At 50.7% G+C, this 20,403-nt stretch overlaps 1 protein-coding gene across 1 annotated transcript in view; it reads left to right on the forward strand.

Annotated features, from left to right (window-relative positions):
- Positions 1–3,455: 3,455 nt before the first annotated feature.
- kcnh3 (potassium voltage-gated channel, subfamily H (eag-related), member 3) overlaps positions 3,456–20,403 on the forward strand; it is a 20,269-nt gene continuing 3,321 nt past the window's right edge. The window contains exons 1-11 of the mRNA XM_066688497.1: positions 3,456–3,664; positions 4,170–4,304; positions 4,848–4,987; positions 6,391–6,646; positions 7,456–7,613; positions 7,994–8,201; positions 9,637–10,053; positions 11,236–11,435; positions 11,674–11,923; positions 13,925–14,139; positions 16,813–17,072. Of these exons, the coding sequence (XP_066544594.1) occupies positions 3,535–3,664; positions 4,170–4,304; positions 4,848–4,987; positions 6,391–6,646; positions 7,456–7,613; positions 7,994–8,201; positions 9,637–10,053; positions 11,236–11,435; positions 11,674–11,923; positions 13,925–14,139; positions 16,813–17,072 (2,369 nt within the window). The 5' untranslated portion in view covers positions 3,456–3,534. The remainder of the gene's footprint in view (positions 3,665–4,169; positions 4,305–4,847; positions 4,988–6,390; positions 6,647–7,455; positions 7,614–7,993; positions 8,202–9,636; positions 10,054–11,235; positions 11,436–11,673; positions 11,924–13,924; positions 14,140–16,812; positions 17,073–20,403) is intronic.

The raw sequence follows: 20,403 nt of genomic DNA on the forward strand, positions 1-20,403 counted from the left end.
TGCAGAGCCCCCCCTCCGCTCCCCCTCCACTAACTTCCGCAGCCAACAGTCAGAAGCCAACGTTAAACATGCTGTCATCTCTCCCGCGTTCACTCTCTCTCACCCCCCCATCTCTGTGCCGTTCTCTCCTCTTGTTTTTTCTTCTTCGACTGAGTTACAAAGGCAGTTACATCACACGCACACGCACAATCTCACAGGGACAGAAAGGAGAGAGAAAAACCCACAAAACAACAGTAACACAAAGTCAAAATGAACCTGCTGCTGCGGGGGTCCTTGACGGTCCTCTGGCGCTCTGCTGTCACTCAGGCAGAGACTCCGACTGGCAGTGTGTAGTGGCTTGTGCTGTGGCCCAGGTGTGTGTGTGTGTGTGTGTGTATGAGCATTATTTTGTGTGTGAGAGAGAGTTTTATTTGTTAGCTGTGTGTGTATATGAGTGTTAGTGAGAGTGTTCTTTGTGTGTGTGTTTGTGTGTGTGTGTGTGTGTGTGTATATATGAGTTTTAGTGAGAGTGTTGTCCTGTGTGTGTGTGTGTATGTGCGAGTGTGTGTGTGTTAGTGTAGTCCTGTGTGGGTGTGTGATTGTGTGTCTGTGTGTGTGTGTGGGAATGAGTTTGATTGTTAGGTGTGTGTGTGTGTGTGTGTGTGTGTGTGTGTGTGTATGAGCATTATTTTGTGTGTGAGAGAGAGTTTTATTTGTTAGCTGTGTGTGTATATGAGTGTTAGTGAGAGTGTTCTTTGTGTGTGTGTTTGTGTGTGTGTGTGTGTGTATATGAGTTTTAGTGAGAGTGTTGTCCTGTGTGTGTGTGTGTGTGTGTGTGTGTATGTGCGAGTGTGTGTGTGTTAGTGTAGTCCTGTGTGGGTGTGTGATTGTGTGTCTGTGTGTGTGTGTGGGAATGAGTTTGATTGTTAGGTGTGTGTGTGTGTGTGTGTGAGAGGGATGGGAGTCGGGCCTGCTCTAGCTCCCACCAGGACCTGGTCTATCAGCCCTGACAGCAGGAGCTGGAGACGGAGTCGGTGGGATCAGTGACCGTGGAATCGGCTGTCCTCCTGCGCTGGGTGTGTTTGTTTTTATTCACGTGGAGGACGTCTGTGTCAGGGCGGCTGTGTCGCTGTGCGGTTGCGCTGCAGTGTGCGTCCGTGCCGCGCTCTGGGGTTGTGCTGCTGTTGCATCACTTTTCAAACTTTTCGGAGTCGGTGTTGCTAGTGTGTCTCTCTCTCTCTTTTCCTCTTTCTCTCTCTGTCTCTCTCACTCCCACTCTCTCTCTTCCAAAATCTCAACTCAATTTACATCACAATACAGCTCCACTTCCAGGGCAGCACTAATGGTCTTGCCAGACGTGCAGACAATGGCAGCCCGACGCATTCGTCTCCCTCCCTCTCGCTCCCTCGCTCCATCGCTGATATGATTGCCGGCCAACCAAGTTTAACCCCAACTCCCCCACCCCACACTCCTCCGTTCTCCCACACACTCACTCCCTCTCTCTCTCACACACACACACACACACACACTCCCTCACTCCGCCTCCCCAACCCTGCTAAAAAAAAAAGCAGGATGAAACTCCCTTAATCTATCATTCATGCGCAGGTGCTGTCGAGGCCCCGGCTGCTTTATACGTCGCTGCTGCGTCCGAACATCGCCTGAGGCCGCATCCCTGCAACCCCCCCACCCCAGCCGGCAGCCTTTAATCTCTTCTGGCTTTTATCTCAGAATCATAAGCACACAACCCTACAGCACACAACACCGTACAGCAACACACAGCACAGCACAACACACTGCACTACAGCACAGCACACTGCAGCACAACACAACACACTGTTCTACAGCACAGCACACTGCAGCACTGCACACCACACTACAGCATGACACACTACAGCACAGCACACTGCAGCACAACACAACACACTGTTCTACAGCACAGCACACTGCAGCACTGCACACCACACTACAGCATGACACACTACAGCACAGCATACTGCAGCACAACACACTGCAGCACAGCACACTGCAGCACAGCACACTGCAGCACAGCACAGCACACTGTACTACAGCACAGCACACTGCAGCACAGCACAACACACTGCAGCACAGCACACTGCCGCACAGCACAACACACTACACTACACTACAGCACAACACACCACACAGCACACTGCACTACAGCACAACACACTGCAGTAGTGGAGCCCAGGGACAAGAGCAGGGCTGTTATTTCCACTGTGATATAGTAACACAGATAAACAGATGAATAAAAAAACACCTGTGGGGCGATCAGCGGTGCAAGAGAGAGAGAGAGAGAGAGAGAGAGAGAGAGAGAGAGAGAGAGAGAGAGAGAGAGAGAGAGAGAGAGCAACACCAGGGTAATAAACACATTTAATTTTTAGGGACCAGCTGCACGCTCCCTAATGCCTGTGTCTCTTTGTCTCTTTGTCTCTCATGGGTATTGGCCAAGCATGTACCTTACAAGTAATACACAAAAACAACAACAAAAAAAAAAAATATATATATATATGTATATATATATAAGTAAATAAAAATAAAATATATAAACATCATTATGAAAATAAAAAGATAATAATAATCATTAATAATACACATGCATACTAGTTCATTAGTAGTGTGATCTCTCTCTCTGGCTCGTGCTGCTGGAGGCAGTGTTAGTATTCAGACCGCAGTCGGCCGCAGCGGTGTTAGTGTATCAGCAGTGCTCAGCACCTGGATCTGCTGCCCAAGGATTCAATTACAGCCTCCTCTCTCTCTCTCCCTCTCTCTCCCTCTCTCTCGGTGAGCAGGTCCAGCCAGAGCACCGCCATGCTACACGCTCTGCATACTGGCAGCCAGCGCTCTGGTTAATTATTTACCAGGCCGGCTTTAATGATGTTCTCTGCGAACCGGGGTCGATGCCGCCGATCAATTTCGATGTTCGGATGCGTCTTTCATATCTTCCCCCGCGGCGCAATCTTTTCTATTTTTTTTTTCCCTTCTTAAATCTTTTATTGGTATTTTTTTTATTGTACCGCTTTATTGATCGTGGCGTACACTCCTCCCGTCTCGTATTGTGTCTGTCGCTCCCTTGCTCACTCTCTCACTCTGTCTCCGCCTCTCCGTCTTGCAGAAAATGACACCTGTTTGTCTTTTATCTCAATAAAGCGAACAGCTGAAACTGTTGCTGCTTCACAAAATTAAATACCAAATTTTCTCTCTCCCTCTTCTCTCCCACCCTGCTCCTCTTTCTCCCTCCTCTCTCCCCACTCCTTCCCTTTCTCCCTCTTCTCTCCTCTCCCCTCTTTCCTCTCCTCTCCCTACTTTCTCCCCTCCCCTCCCCTCTCTCCTTTACCCCCACTCTCTGTCTCTCTCCTTTCTCCCCTCTCTTCTCCTCTCCCTTCTCTCCCCTTTCTCCCTCTCCTCTCTTCCCTCTCTCTCGCTCTCTCAGACAGTAACTTCGTGCTGGGCAATGCGCAGGTGCAGTCCCTGTACCCCATCGTTTACTGCTCCGATGGCTTCTGCGAACTGTCCGGCTTCGCCAGGGCGGAGCTCATGCAGAGGAGCTGCGCGTGTCACTTCCTGTACGGCACCGAGACCAGCGCCCAGCTGATCGGCGAGATCCAGGTGGCGCTGGATGAGCGGCGCGAGTTCAAGACTGAGGTCGTCTTCTACAAGAAAGGAGGTGAGAGAGCGAGGGAGAGAGATGGAGAAAGGGTGAGGGAGAGGGAGGGATGGGAATGGATTGCAGAGGGGTAGGAGAAGGGAGAAGGGAGGAGGAAGAGGGGGAAGGGTGGGAGAGGGAGAGGTAGGGATGGGGGGAGGAGGGATGGGAATGGGGAAGGAAGAGAGGCGAAAGGGGTAAAGAGAGGGATGGGAATTGATAGAGAGAGGGGTCGGAGAATGGGGAATGGGTGAGGGAAGGGGGGGAAGAAGAGAAAGTGAGGGAGGGAGGCAGAGTGATGGAGGGTGGGACTGAGAAAGGGAGGGACGGAGGCTTGGAGAGAGGGAGGGAAAGAAAGAGGGACGGAGGCTTGGAGAGAGGGAGGGAAAAAAAGAGGTAGGGAGGGAGGCAGTGAACCTCCACACACACCTCATCTCTAAAGAGCAGCACAGGGCAGAGCTTCTGTTCATGTCCATTGTTTTCTGTCTGTCTGGATATATAGTTTCTCTCTCCTTCTGTCTCTCAGGTACTCAGTTCTGGTGTCTGCTGGACATCGTGCCCATTAAGAACGAGAAGGGGGAGGTGGTGCTGTTCCTGGTGTCACACAAAGACATCACTGACAACAAAAACAACCAGGACCCCGAGCAGGGCCCCGAGACCGGTGAGAGACAGACAGAGAGAGAGGGAGAAGTGTGAACACACACACGCTCACACACTGTCCCCCTCTCAGCGTCTCTCTTCGTCTTTGTCGTGTTCAAATTCACAAATCTCTTTCCTGGGCGCACACAGAGTTGTTGTATTGCCAAAACCCTTAGAACTGACAGACAACAACAAAACACAATAATACACACAGGTAAACATCCCCTGCCTCCCTCTCTCTCCCTCTCTTTCCCCCTCTCTATCCTTTTTCTCAGATCTTTTTATTTTTATCCCGCCGTCTTTTTGGCACTCTAATCTCTCCCACGCTCAGCCATTGTTCTCCCTCCCCTCCCTTCACTCTCTCTCTCATTCTCTCTGCTTCTCTTTCTCTCTCCCTCCCTGTCTTGCTCCTCTCCTTCCCCTCCTCTCTGTCTGTGCTGTGGGGCAGTCTGGGCGGACAGTCGCTGCCACTAATGATGGTCTTGGAGGCAGGCTGTGCTGTGAGAGACAGTGGCAGTGTGAGTGGAGGTGTGGTCAGTGTGTGACTGTGTCGCTCTGCCCCCAGATGAGGAGACAGGGCTGCAGGTGCACCGGGTCACCCGGCCCCCCGGCTTCACCACCAGCCGACGCCGCAGCCGAGCTGTGCTGTACCACCTGTCCGGACACCTGCAGAGGCAGGACAAGAGCAAGCTCAAGATCAACAACGTGAGGGACTGCACACTCACACTGCACTACTGCACACACCCACACTGTACTACTGTACTACTGCACACACTCACACTGTACTACTGCACACACTCACACTGTACTACTGTACACACTCACACTGTACTACTGTACTACTGCACACACTCACACTGCACTACTGTACTACTGCACACACTCACACTGCACTACTACACACACCCACACTGTACTACTGTACTACTGCACACACTCACACTGCACTACTGTACTACTGCACACACTCACACTGCACTACTGTACTACTGCACACACTCACACTGCACTACTACACACACCCACACTGTACTACTGTACTACTGCACACACTCACACTGTACTACTGTACTACTGCACACACTCACACTGCACTACTGTACTACTGCACACACTCACACTGCACTACTGTACTACTGCACACACTCACACTGCACTACTACACACACCCACACTGTACTACTGTACTACTGCACACACTCACACTGTACTACTGTACTACTGCACACACTCACACTGTACTACTGCACACACCCACACTGTACTACTGCACACATTCACACTGCACTACTGCACACTCACACTGTACTAATGTACTACTGCACACACTCACACTGCACTACTGCACACACTCACACTGTACTACTGTACTACTGCACACACTCACACTGTACTACTGTACTACTGCACACACTCACACTGCACTACTGCACACACTCACACTGTACTACTGCACACACTCAAACTGTACTACTGCACACACTCACACTGTACTACTGTACTACTGCACACACTCACACTGCACTACTGCACACTCTCACACTGCACTACTGCACACACCCACACTGCACTGCACTACTGCACACTCTCATACTGCACTACTGCACACACCCACACTGCACTGCATTGCACTACTGCACACACTTATACTGCACACACTCACACTGCACTACTGCACACATTCACACTGCACTACTGCACACACTCACACTGTACTACTGTACTACTGCACACACTCACACTGCACTACTGCACACTCTCACACTGCACTACTGCACACACCCACACTGCACTGCACTACTGCACACTCTCATACTGCACTACTGCACACACCCACACTGCACTGCATTGCACTACTGCACACACTTATACTGCACACACTCACACTGCACTACTGCACACATTCACACTGCACTACTGCACACACTCACACTGTACTACTGCACACTCTCACACTGCACTACTGCACACACCCACACTGCACTGCATTGCACTGCATTGCACTACTGCACACACTTATACTGCACACACTCACACTGTACTACTAGTTATTTAATTACCACTGCTTCACTGTGCAATGCTTTGCCCCCCTCCCTCCCTCTCTCCAGAACGTGTTTGGGGAGAAGCCACCCATCCCAGAATACAAGGTCGCTGCCATCCAGAAGTCACGCTTCATCCTGCTGCACTACGGGACATTCAAGGCGGGCTGGGATTGGCTGATCCTGCTGGCCACCTTCTACGTGGCAGTGACCGTGCCCTATAACGTGTGCTTCACAGTGGCGGGGGGGCGGGACGAAGGAGGCTCCGCCTCCCGCAGCCCCCCCAGTGTCAGTGACATCCTGGTGGAGATCCTCTTCATGCTGGGTGAGACTCCCCTCACAGCGCCCCCTGCAGGCCGCCTTCCTAACCTTATCGCTCCTTGGCTATCATAATATTAATAATAATTAAGGAGAGTTTAAATAAATAAACATGAATAATAACTTGAAAAATAATAACAGTAATATTAACTATATATTACATAATCCTGCTTAAACTCCTTTTTGTGTGGGTGTGTGTGTCTGTGTGTGTGTGTGTGTGTCTGTGTGTGTGTGTGTGTGTGTCTGTGTCTGTGTGTGTGTATCTGTGTGTCTGTGTGTGTGTCTGTGTGTGTGTCTGTGTGTGTGTGTGTGTGTGTCTGTGTCTGTGTGTGTGTATCTGTGTGTCTGTGTGTGTGTGTGTGTCTGTGTGTGTGTGTGTGTGTGTGTGTGTGTCTGTGCATGTGTGTGTGTATCACTCTGTGTGTCTGTCTGTCTGTCTCTGTGTGTCTGTGTGTGTGTGTGTCTGTGTGTGTCTGTGTGTGTGTGTCTGTGTGTGTCTGTGTGTGTCTGTGTGTGTGTGTGTGTGTGTGTGTGTGTGTGTGTGTCTGTGTCTGTGTGTGTGTATCTGTGTGTCTGTGTGTGTGTGTGTGTCTGTGTGTGTGTGTGTCTGTGCATGTGTGTGTGTATCACTCTGTGTGTCTGTCTGTCTGTCTCTGTGTGTCTGTGTGCGTGTGTGTCTGTGTGTGTCTGTGTGTGTGTGTCTGTGTGTGTCTGTGTGTGTGTGTGTGTGTGTGTGTGTCTGTGTGTGTCTGTGTGTGTGTGTCTGTGTGTGTCTGTGTGTGTGTGTGTGTGTGTGTGTCTGTGTGTGTGTTGCAGACATTGTGCTGAACTTCCGCACCACCTACGTCAGTAAGTCGGGGCAGGTGGTCTACGACGCGCGCTCCATCTGTGTGCACTACACCACCACCTGGCTGTTCGTGGACCTCATCGCCGCGCTGCCCTTTGACCTCCTGTATGCCTTCAACGTCAGCGTGGTGAGCAGGGCGGGACAGGGCTGTCTGTCTGAGTCCCGCTCTCCCTCTCTTTGTCCCTCTATTGTCTTTCTCTGGCCAGTGTAGTCTCTGTCTTTTAGTAATAACAATAATAATAACTGCTTGTCTGTTGCTCTCTGTATTGTCTTTGTCTTCTTCCCTCTCTCTGTGCCTACTTGTATCTGTGTGTGCGTGTATCTGTCTGTGTCTGTTTTTGTGTATGTCTCTGCATCTGTGATGTATCTGTGTGTCTCTCTCTCTGTATGTCTCTCTCTCTCTCCTGCTGTCTCCCCGTATGTGCGTCTCTCTCTCTGTCTCTCCGTGTGCGTGTCTCTCTCTCTCTCTCTGATTGCATGTCTCTCTCTCTCTCTTTCTGAGTGCAGTACTTCGGAGTGCACCTGCTGAAGACCGTGCGCTTGCTGCGTTTGCTGCGGCTGCTGCAGAAGCTGGAGCGCTACTCGCAGTACAGCGCCGTGGTGCTCACCCTGCTCATGTCCATGTTCGCCCTGCTGGCGCACTGGATGGCCTGCGTGTGGTACTTCATCGGCCGCAGGGAGATTGAGAGCAACAACCCCGGGACCTGGGACATCGGTCAGTGTGACCGTGTGTGCGTGAGTCAGTGTGTGTGAGTCAGTATTCACATTTACACCGCCATTTCTGATCCAGATCAAATGTGTCGGTAGCATTTGATCTGGCAGTGCGGACACTTGACCGGCTCAAGTCCCAGCATGCACTGCGGTGGCGTTTATTTTTAAGGCAGGCGGTACACAAACACCATTCACAAGAGAGCCTTCCCTACTTCCTAATATTGTTACAACTAACACTAAATGGCTTGTTATTTTATGTTAGCAAAAATATATAATTGTATTCTTATTTTCAATGCTTCAGTTGTGAAAAAATATACAAGTGCTTTGGTTTTACTTTTATTAGTAATTCGTAATGAGATAAAACGATTTTTATTTGTATAGTGTCCGTCGTAGGGGAGCCAAAGAGCGCTTTACAGACTGGTAAACATACAACCTGGCACAGCCTCTCTTACACACAAATACACACACACACACACAGGACACTTGGTGTAGATGTTGTCTGTGTGTGTCGGTGCTCGGCGCTGCTGGAGCAGCTATAATAACCTCTGCAGCTCATTGGCTCTGGCTGGGGCTCCTGCTCTTCAGTCTCGAGGGTTAAATGCTCTTCAAGAGTCTGTAGGCCGCAGCGGAGGCTGTAATTCAAAGTCTTTAATCTGTGGCCATGTCTCATTTAAATCTCACATATCTGCTATCGAATTGATGGATTTGTTCAGGGGTTACTTCCCACCCCTTTAAAAAGCGTTCGGTGCTCTTTGATCTGTAATTGGGCCCCTCAGAGCCGCACGATGCTGTAGGGTAAGCCAGAGCGAAACACAGGATTTGAGTTTGAATACGGTGGCTTTTAAAAACAGCTCAACTGTGCAGATTCTCCATCAGTCTTTTTACACGACTGACTGACTGACTGGCACACTGTCTGACTGGCACACTGACTGACTGACTGGCACACTGACTGACTGACTGGCACACTGACAGACAGATGATGTGTGAGTGCGTGTGTGTCTGTTCACTGTTCCACCTTCACTGTGGCCACAGCGTCGCTCTCCAGTCTGCCTCCCTTCAGCACCTGGGACAGCAGCACCCCCTACAGGCAGCCCGGTACTACAGGGGGCTGCTTCAGCACCCGGGTCAGTGCCAGAGTCTGAGGCTGTTGTCAGCCTGTGAGGCCCAGGGAGACGGCTACACCGAGGGTGTTGACTTGGCCCGCTGCACTCAGGCTAAATCAATAGGCAGTCAGTGTTTATGAATGTTTGTTTTGCTTGTGTGCTTTTTAAAACCCAGCCTCGGGCTCCAGTCTCACTCACACAGCTGAGCGAGGAGTTCAGCACTGATTAATCCAACTGCAGTGTACGAGAGGATAGGAAGTCTTGTTTCACCGTCCCTGAGCAACAGCTCGCTCAATTTGTGCCGATTTCATTTCCACCCTTCCCTGACCTCCGCAGGTTGGCTCCATGAGCTGGGCAAGCGCCTGGGGACACCCTACTTCCCGACCTCCCTCCTCGGGGTTCCCGATTCGACACACATCCCGGCCCTGGGCGGGGCCTCTCAGAACGGCAGCCAATGGAACGCCTCGGGGGCGGAGCTGGCGGGCGGGGACTCCTGGAACGGCAGCAGTCAGTGGAACGTGTCGGCTTCGGCGGCGGCGGCCGGGGCGGGGCTGGTGGGCCGGGTGCTGTCTCCGGGCCCCGGACCCACGAAGGGGCCGGTGGCGGAGCTGGCAGGGGGGCCCTCGGTGCGCAGCTCCTACGTGACGTCGCTGTACTTCGCTCTCAGCAGCCTGACCAGCGTGGGCTTCGGCAACGTCTCGGCCAACACAGACACCGAGAAGATCTTCTCCATCTGCACCATGCTGGTGGGAGGTGAGCGGCATGGGAAGGGGCTCTGTGTGGGCGGGCAGTGTGGTGGTCAACTGCTCGGGGAGGTAGCGGTGCTGGGAGGCTCACTGGCCTGGGGGCAGACAGGATAGACTGTGGTGCAGCGGGGGCTGTGAACTGACTCTCCACCCAGCAGCCCATCCAGTGACCATCCGGCCGATTGGCGGACTCCGTGGATGTTATTACAGTGACCGCTCTCCCCCGCTCTCTCCCCCTTTTTCTCCCACCGTCTTTCTCCTTCTGTCTCCACATGTACCTCTGTCCCTCTCTCTCTCTCTCTGTGCTCAGTGATGTAACACAGTGTGTGTCAGACCCAGTCCTCACTGCGTATCAGTTAATCCTCAGACACTCGGGCAGCAGACGGACACACTGGGTTAACTGTGGTATTTCTGCCCTCGGAAATAAATAAATGAACAGTCCTCCAGATTTGTTTCTTTCCTCTCAGCCCCCTCTCACAGGTTTTTTAGCAGCAGAAACTGCACTTCTGCTCATTTTTCAGATTCTCAGATTATGAGTCACTTCACTGTCCTTTTAAAGCTGCGTCAGTGATGCTCGGGGTACAACAGGCCTGGTCTGGTGTTTGAGTGTGAGTGTGAGTGTGAGTGTGTCTCTGTGTGTCTCTGTGTATCTGTGTGTGTCTCTGTGTGTGTCTCTGTGTGTGTGTGTGTGTGTCTCTGTGTGTCTCTGTGTGTGTGTCTGTGTGTGTGTGTGTGTATCTGTGTGTGTGTGTGTCTCTGTGTGTCTCTGTGTATCTGTGTGTGTCTCTGTGTGTGTGTCTGTGTGTGTCTCTGTGTCTGTGTGTGAGTGTCTGTGTGTGTGTGTCTCTGTGTGTGTGTGTGTCTCTGTGTGAGTGTCTGTGTGTGTGTGTGTGTGTCTCTGTGTGTGTGTCTGTGTGTGTGTGTGAGTGTCTCTGTGTGTCTGTGTGTGTGTGTGTGTGTGAGTGTCTGTGTGTGTGTGTGTGTGTGAGTGAGTGAGTGTCTGTGTGTGTCTCTGTGTCTGTGTGTGAGTGTCTGTGTGTGTGTGTGTGTGTGTGTGTGAGTGTCTGGGACTGATTTGCAGATGTAATGCTCTCACTCTCACTTGTCTGCATCACTAAAGTGCTGTAAAGATATACAACTGTCTCTGTCTCTCTCTCTCCTCCTCGCTGTCTCCCTCTGCCCCCCCCAGCCCTGATGCACGCCGTGGTGTTCGGGAACGTGACGGCGATCATCCAGCGCATGTACTCGCGCCGCTCACTGTACCACACGCGCACCAAGGACCTCAAGGACTTCATCCGCGTCCACCGGCTGCCCAAGGCCCTGGAGCAGCGCGTGCTGGAGTGCTTCCAGACCACCTGGTCTGTCAACAACGGCATTGACGTCAACGAGGTGAGGGTCCGCCGCTGCCCCCGGCCTCCCCCAGCCCTCGCTCTCTGGCTCGCTCTGCCCCGGGGTACTCAGTGCTGTGATGGAGTACCCGAGTATTGTGCCTGTGTCAGACCAGTACTGCCCAGCCCCAGCCCCTCCCACTCTCACTCTCTTTTCTTTTTCCCCTATATTGTTATTCCCTCCTTCTGCCCATTCTTACCCTCCCTCTCTCTGTCCCTGTCCTCTCTCCCCCTCGCAGCTGCTGAAGGACTTCCCGGATGAGCTGCGGGCCGACATCGCCATGCACCTGAACAAGGAGCTGCTCCAGCTGCCGCTGTTCGAGTCGGCCAGCCGGGGCTGCCTGCGCTCGCTGTCGCTCATCATCAAGACGTCGTTCTGCGCGCCGGGCGAGTTCCTGATCCGCCAGGGCGACGCGCTGCAGGCCATCTACTTCGTCTGCTCGGGCTCCATGGAGGTGCTGAAGGACAACACCGTCCTCGCCATCCTGGGTGAGAGTCCGTCCGTCCGTCCGAGCCGCCGCTACTGTGAGTACGGGGAGACCGCTGTGCGGCATGGTCGTTCCCAGAATGCAACAGCTCTCCTGGGCCGTCCGCTCGCCAGACCGGGCCAGTAGAGTAGGAGCTAGAAACGGTTTCACAGCACACTGTACCCTGGGCGGCCCGGTGATGTGTGTGTGTGGGTGTGTGACGAACAAGACACAGATGGGAGCGCAATTAAAATAATTCAAACACTTCCGTCACCTTCACAAAGAGGTGAAGAGGAGTGGAGGTGCGACTGTCGGTGTCGTTAGGTATCGTTTTACCTGCCAAAATCTGCAGGGTTGCCTTTATGTTAATGAAAGGGTCAAAAGCTATAAAATTGCCTAATATTACGTGACAGCGGATTTCAATATGCGAAGTTGTGTTCGCTGGGAGCTGCTGTGCCTCACGGTGAGAGGAGGACAACACTGGACACGAGAGAGCAAGACGGAGAGAGAGAGAGAGGGGGGGTGTCTTAATAGGGACCGTCAGGAGCAATTACACAGTACAGGAGCAGAGACACAGGGAGCAGTAGAGTGAAGCTGTGTGTGTGTATGTGTGTGAGTGAGAGAGAGGACCTGCTGATGTCTCGTGTGAGTGAGCATCAGAGTGTGTCTGTTTCGCTGTGGGTGTGTGAATGAGTGTGTTGTGCTGTGTGAGTGAGTGAGAGCGTCAGTATGCGTGCGTCGCTGAGTGATGAGTGTGCATGTGTGTGTGCGTGTGTGTGAGTGTGTGTGTGCGTGTGTGAGTATGTGCATGTGAGTGTGTGTGTGTGTGAGTGTGTGTACGTGTGTGTGAGTGTGTGTGTGTTTGAGTGTGTGTGCATGTGTGAGTATGTGTGTGTGTGTGAGTGTGTGTGAGTGTGTGTGTGTGTGTGTGTGTGCGTGTGTGAGTATGTGCATGTGTGTGTGAGTGTGTGTGCATGTGTGAGTGTGTGCGTGTGTGAGTGTGTGTGTGAGTGTGTGTACGTGTGTGTGAGTGTGTGTGTGTGAGTGTGTGTGTGTGTACGTGTGTGTGAGTGTGTGTGTGTGTGTGTGAGTGTGTGTGCATGTGTGTGTGTGTGTGTGTGTGTGTGTGTGTGTGTGTAATCTGCAGTTGTTTGTCCGATGATGGATAATCAACGACCCCCTCTGTCGTCAGATTGCGGTTACACTCATTCACGCAGCGTTTGTACTCAGTCACTGTCCCCCAGCCCCGGCCCTGAGCCTCGGCAGCCCGGCCGCTGAACCACCGCGGCTGTGTGCTGAGCGTTAGTGGTTTAGCCCTGATTGATGGGAGGTGGTTTATGGTCATGGCGCTGTAAGCAGAGAGAGAGGAAAGTCAACGAAGGAGAGGAGGGCTGCGCTGCTCCTGAGCTGGAGGAAGAAACGACACATACAAATATTCATTAAAAACAACTTTCTGGTTTAATCATCTGAGAACATGAGAGTGAACCGAGGGAGGCCAGTGTGTGCTGGGAGGGAGGGAGGGAGGGAGGGAAGGAGAGAGCGGGCTGCGGAGAGACCCAGCGGGCCCACTGTCTCCTGTCTGAACTATGATGAACTAGACATGAGAGAAGTCCCACTGAGAGGGAGGGAGGGAGAGAAAGCCCCCTGCAGCTCAGAGGCAAGACTCTGTTAACAAGAGAGAGAGACTGAGTGATAGAGAGACAGACAGAGAGAGAGAGAGACTGGCTTGCGGGATCGAACTGTTTGAGATGAATACTGAGAGGAAAATATTGTTCAACAGAGGGAGAGGGAGGAGGGGACATAATCCTGGGAGGTGAGAGTAAAGGATTGAAGGAAGAGTGTGAGAGAGGTAAGGAAGAGGAAGAGTGAGCTACTATTCCGAGCTGAGGCACCGTAGGAGAGAGGGAGGGAGGGAGGGAGCAACAGAGGGAGAGTGGGCTGGAGGTCAGGCTGATTGATCTCTTCCTTTATTTCTCCCTCCCTCTCTCTACCTCTCTCCCCCTGCCCCCTCTCTCCTCCGCAGGCAAGGGGGACCTGATCGGCTCGGACTCGCTGACGAAGGAGCAGGTGATCAAGACCAACGCCAACGTCAAGGCGCTCACCTACTGCGACCTGCAGTACATCAGCCTGAAGGGGCTGCGCGAGGTGCTGCGGCTCTACCCCGAGTACGCGGTGCGCTTCATCTCCGAGATCCAGCACGACCTCACCTACAACCTGCGCGAGGGCAGCGGCCCCGACGTGAGTGGCTCCGCCTCCTCTACCTGTGTCTCTACCTGTACCTGTACTGTGAGTCTATGCTAGTTTATTCAACACTCAGTCCGTCCATGTGTGTCCCTGTGTGGATGGGACGAGTAGCACAGCTGTGGCCAGGCCTGCAGGGGGCCATGCAGCTCCACTGTGACTCTGACAGGACGGGACTGGACTGGCTGCCCTTACAGAGGAACACATTAACCCCACAGAAGAATATTGGTTATTAATTACTGTGCATGGCAAACCGATCAGCTGTCCGTTTGGCTTGTTCCTCCCGCCGAGTGAACAGCCGATCGATATTCTCGATCTGATCGGGGGAGCACCTGCACGCTGGCTGTCATATGGGATGAGTTATTGATCAACAGTATTAAAAAGCAACGGCGAAGTAAATAAGAGCGGTTCATTAATTTCTTTCCACTTTATGTGACTGAAGTTGCTCAGTTTGGCAGCAGCCTCTTCCTTGGCCTCCGCTGGCCTGTAGGGCAGCCTTGTCTCGGGCAGGGGGAGCGCCGGACCCTCACAGAGCAGTGCTGCAGCCCGACACCCACCCTGAATCACAGCGCGGGGGGAGCCATCTGACACTCAACGAGAGAGGGAGAGGGGGAGAGGGGGAGAGAGGGAGGGAGACAGACAGAGAGAGAGTTGTGAAGAGCAGTTATTAACCTCAAGCATGTCTCTCCTTTTTTATTAAAGCCTTTCAGAGTGCCATTGAAATTGCAGCTGCTGAAGAATCGCACAGTTCATTAGGAGACAAGATGTTTGAAGTGATAGTCTGATAAGAGTTGAACGAGAGCGAGAGCAACTGATCACAGCAGGGAGGCCAGAGAGAGAGGGAGGCCAGAGACAGGGAGGACAGAGACAGAGATAACAAAAATAGAGAGGACAGAGACGGGGAGACAGGGAGGACAAACTGAGGGAGGCCAGAGGGAGAGAGGTGGGGAAGGGGGTCCTTCTGGAGCACCTAGACGGTCCCACTGGACAGGGATCTTGTGTCCAGCACATCGCCAGTGTGTGTCTCAGTCTCAGCTGCATCAGCACGTGGCAGCAACCACAACACACAGCCCCCCCCCCACACACACACACAGTGTCAGGAGAGCGCCCTGATCAAAGCAGGACTCCCGGGGACACTCCCCTCCTCCCTCCCTCCCTCTCGCGCTCTCTCTCTCCACCAGGCTGGGAGGCGAACACAGGCAGACAGAAATAGCACCCGCCCGCTCCCTCGGCTCAGAGCCGCTAAGAATAGCGCGGCGGGGGGGGGGGTGCTCCGGTGCCGAGTGTGTCTCCCGGCAGCCCCCCCTGCTGCGTTACTAAGATTGGAGCAGAGGAGATAAATATAGCCCTGCGTGGGGAGGGGAGGAGAGGAGAGGCTTTCTCTGGGATAGAGGAGAGAGAAACACACAGACACACATTCACAGACGGACACACACACAGGCTCACAGACATACGGACACACATACACAATCACGCACGCACGCACACACACACACACACACAAACACACAGGCGCAAAGACATGGGGACATACAAACACTCACTCACAGAAGGATACACTCATACAGGGACACAGGCACATTCACACACACGTTCATTCAAGCACATGCAACCATTCACAGATGCACTCTGACAGACACACAGTCCTTCACACACACACATACACACTCTCACTCACGTGCTGCTCGCCTGCAGGCCTGCCTGCCCTTCTGTTACTAAGATTGGCTCCTGAGCTCTAAGAATAGACTGCGACTGGAGAGGGGGAACCCTGGAGAGAGAGAGAGAGAGAGAGAGAGAGAGCGCAGGGAAGACACCAGGGAGGGGGGAGAAGAGGAAAGGTGGTGAAAGGCAAAATTTGAGAGCGAGAGAAAAAGAGACAAAGAGAGAGAGGGAGCAGAGAGAGACATAGAGGAGGTTTATTTATGTATTTATTTATTTTAATTGTATCATATAGGTCTGTATTTTAAGTATAATTTGTGTATTATAAAAGCTTTACCACCAAAGAGCAGGTCAGGCAAATACAACTCATTTGAATTTGAACTTGAGAGACAGAGAGAAAAGGCAGAAAAAGGGTGGATGGATAAAGACTGAAAAAATAAAAGAAAAAGAAAAGTAACAGATGCACATGTAACAGAGGCAGAGCGTGAGAGAACAAAGACGAAGAAATGATGGAAAAATACAAACATGAGAAACATTTTTACAGAGACGGAGAGAGAGGGGGGGGTGAGGGGAGAAACGGAGAAGAAAGAGGAGAGGAAGAAAGACATGAAAGGCAGAGTCGGGGGGAGGGGGGAGGGGGAAGAGAGGGGGTGTCTCAGTGAGAGGGACTGTGCTGCCCCCCTGCGGCTGTCTGAGCTCACTGCCCTGCCACTGAACACGGAGGGTCAGGAATCTCCCGTCACAGAGACGTCTGGGAGCCCAGCGACGCAGATATCTGCCATGAGGTCCTGTGTTCGTATTGACACGCACACACACACACACACACACACACTGATATATATACACACACACACACACACATGCTGGGCCCAGCAGCTGCTCACACTCACACACGTTTACTCAGCACCACGGACAGCTCCTGTCCTGACAACCCAATCCACTAACCGCATCTCTCTCTCTCTCTCTCTCTCTCTCTCTCTCTCTCTCTCTCTCTCTCTCTCTGTGTACCAGCTGGACTGGGAGAGTAACGGGGGTCTGGTGAAGAAGCTGCCGTCGATCAGAGAGGATGAGGAGGGAGACGAGGAAGGGCACTCTCCCCTGCCGGCACTCCCACGCTCGCCCCTGCGTCTGTCCCGCGGCCTGAACTCCCCCCTGCGCTCCCCCCTGCTCGCCCCGCGCCCCTTCCGCCCCCCCCCCGACGCCAGCCGCCCCGCCACCCTGCAGATCCCCCTGGTCAGCTTCAGCAGCGCCCCCCCGGAGCTCAGCCCCAGGTGAGGCCCTGAACCCCCCCACCACGGTCCCGAGCACCGCGGAACCGCCCGGAACATCAGTCTGAAGGCTGGAACACAGGGTCTTAAATACTTTAAAGACCTTTTTTTTGGTCTTGGCCAAAATAAATAGGCCTGTTGCACACAAAACATTAAAAGCAGTTTGGTCTTAAATGTAAGTAATTTTGTAAGCCTAACCTACACCAGGCTTAAATGGGATAAAGGTATCTATTGTAATAGAAACGAGGCAGCACATATGCCAGTTAATATTAAATGTTTAATTGAAAGGGCATTTCATTGAGAGGGTATTTAAGGACAGGCAAAACCTTCTCATATACATATTTCAGAAATAACAGGAGAATGCAAAAGCTTTCAATACTTAACTACATAAACAAGATACAAAGTACTGGACGATTGATTAATAATAGTTGCAAATAATTTGACACTGAAATGTTTAATTTAATTAATAGAAACTTACATCTAGATAAACTATTACAATTCAAATCTATTATCTAGTATCTATTATAAAAAATGACTTGTATTGACAACAAATAACTCTTAATACTTTTCTCCTTCACCTTTTAACTCTATTTTTCAAATCTTGCTATTTTTAACTTTTACATTTTGATTCCTAGATCAGGTTTTTCCCTTTTCAACAATAGATGTCCCTTCTGCAGTTCCAGCACTTCAGCGTAACAGTCCTCCCTTTGAACCTGGTTTTTCTTTTTTAAGTACATGTCCTGTTATGTAGTCGGTAAGACAGCTGTAAAATAAGCAATATATATTAATAATTGTAACTATACAAATAGGCCTACGTTAAACGCATATTATGTGATGTAGTTATATTTTTAATATAAAAAGTGTTTCAACTATTGTTGTAGCACAGCGAGGTTTGCAGAAACGGTCATGGTAACTAGAGGGTGAATAAAAGCAAAAGCTGGAAGTGTTCGCCCCCCTCAAGGTGCTTATTAAACATAGATGTCAGTGAGTGTGTGCACCTGCGCTTTCTTTCTAAGTGCTTTGATACCGCGGTAAAAACAACGCGCTGAGCACAGTGTCGCTTGTAAAGAAACCCTGCTGCAGCTGCACAGAATCGTCAGGGTGGCACGGCGTGGTTTCCCAGCTCGTTTCTATATAAACATAGTATACGCTTTCTGTTATTGACTCTACTGTATTTAACTAAAGTAAACCGTGAAGTAGAACTACGCACTATGGCAGGTTGATGGCATTTGTGTTTTATGTTATTTCATTCAAAGCTTTAATTTTGTAAGTATTTTTGCCAAAAACTCTTCCCAAAATTACCCGTTTTCTGATGATTAGTTGCTCAACTATCGCAAGTTTAATCTTCGGTAAAATGTATTTACTGTACAAGCAGCAATTTTTTTATATTCTTCAAAAATTGTGTAAGACCAGACTTAGCTTAGCAACAACAGGTAAGCCAGGGCACGGGTAAACCTGCACGGTTCTGTTTCGTGCAACAGTCTTAACGCAAGGTCTTATGTAAGTCCAGTTTCACAGGACTTAGACTAAGGCTTAAGACTTAAGTTAAGACCTTTTTAGTGCAACTGGCCCCTGTACTCTAGAACACAACTGCACGGAGACTTAATCTTTAATGTCTCCAAAGAGCAATTTGTTTTACAGACAGTAAACCATGAAAACGTTAGGAACAATAAAACATCTTAAATAAACAAAGAAAGCCTACATGTCCAATCACGTAGAACATACCAGGACAACACAACAAATCCAAACTGATAAATAACAGATAACATCACCATCAGCATGACCATCATAAATCATAAATGCAATCGGATCAAAAAGGGCCGCGATCCGCAATCAGTCGATACAGGTGGCCAAGGACACACAGCGCATGTAACTCAGTTTATTCATAAACCCAAGAGCTGAAGGGACAGATGATTTCCTGAACCTATTAGTTCCACACCGAGGAAAGCGTAACCTTTGCCCTGATATGAGCAGCTGAATCTCTCCATCTGAGAGATTGTGGAGAGACACCAGTAATCTCGTGACACGGCTTCACAATGGTCGCAATCGCACTTATGCACCAAACGAGCAAATCATTGAAAGGGTCAGAACAGACACGATAAAGGAAGAATAAAACACTTTCCTCACAGTCTTGTCCACTAAAGCTGCTTAATGTCCTTAAAAAGAACAGTCTTTGGTCACCCTTACAGATACATTCAGTGTTTACCTCAGCTTTGTATTCATCATCAGCTGAGGTCCCTATGTATTTATACGGCTGTCCAAGAAACGGTGAGCTGAAGGAAGGACCGGTCACATCAACTTACAAACTCATCTAGACTAGACCATGGCTATTCTCTTCGCCGTGTCAAAGACTCACGATTACAGAATCATCCGCAAATGTAATAACATGCCTTGAGTCCTGATTGCGCGGACAGTCATTTGTATATAAAGCAAATCAAAGTGGAGAGAGGACGCGGCCCCTCTGGAGCGCCGGCAGAAGATCAAAGCTTCGACAGGGCGCTGTTCACTCGAACTCTCTGATCTTTCAGCTCACAAATCAATTAGCCCACATACCGTATTAAAGTCCATATCAAACTTAGGAATTAGCCTGTGGTGATAACAGGAGGCTGTATACAATTAAAAGCAGAAGAAAAATCAATGAACAGTATGCGTATTTATCTATGTATCTGTGCGTGTGAGAGCATGCGAGTCTCGTTCTCCTGCAGCATCTTCAGTATTGTTATTCTTCCTCCGTTCTGATAAACGCCGACTCCCACAGTTCTCTACACAGACCAGACCTCGGACAGCGCTTCACCGAGACGCCCATTACACTGCTTGTGTTTTGTACGATTATGATAAGTGATTATTGATTCACAACCAATTAAAAACAACAAAAATCCCCTTGACAGCAACACTGGAACCCTCAATCTGATTCCATTCCTCGTGCAGCAGAATGTTGGAGAGCCAATCAGCATTGAGGATTTAATTACAGCTGTTCGTTACTGGTCACACACACCCTGCCTCCCTGTCAGTTTTCACATTATCATTATTATTTACTACCACTACTACTAATAATCATCATAATAAACACTCCTAAAGATTATTATTATTCCCTGAGATATGATGGTTTTGGTGTTTGTGTGTAGTAATACTGTGTACTGGTAAATCCACAGAAAAGTGTAGAGTGGTAAAACACACACACACACACACACACACGCACACACACATGCACACGTTTACCCCAGCAAGTGTGAGCACCTTTCGCACCAAAACACTACAAACACTGCAGCCAGTCCAGTCCAGCTATTATACCTCCTGTAAACTCCTGCTGACCCCTGGTGTCCAGTCTGGATAC

Source organism: Amia ocellicauda, chromosome 16 (assembly GCF_036373705.1).
Source record: "Amia ocellicauda isolate fAmiCal2 chromosome 16, fAmiCal2.hap1, whole genome shotgun sequence".
NCBI lineage: Eukaryota > Metazoa > Chordata > Actinopteri > Amiiformes > Amiidae > Amia > Amia ocellicauda.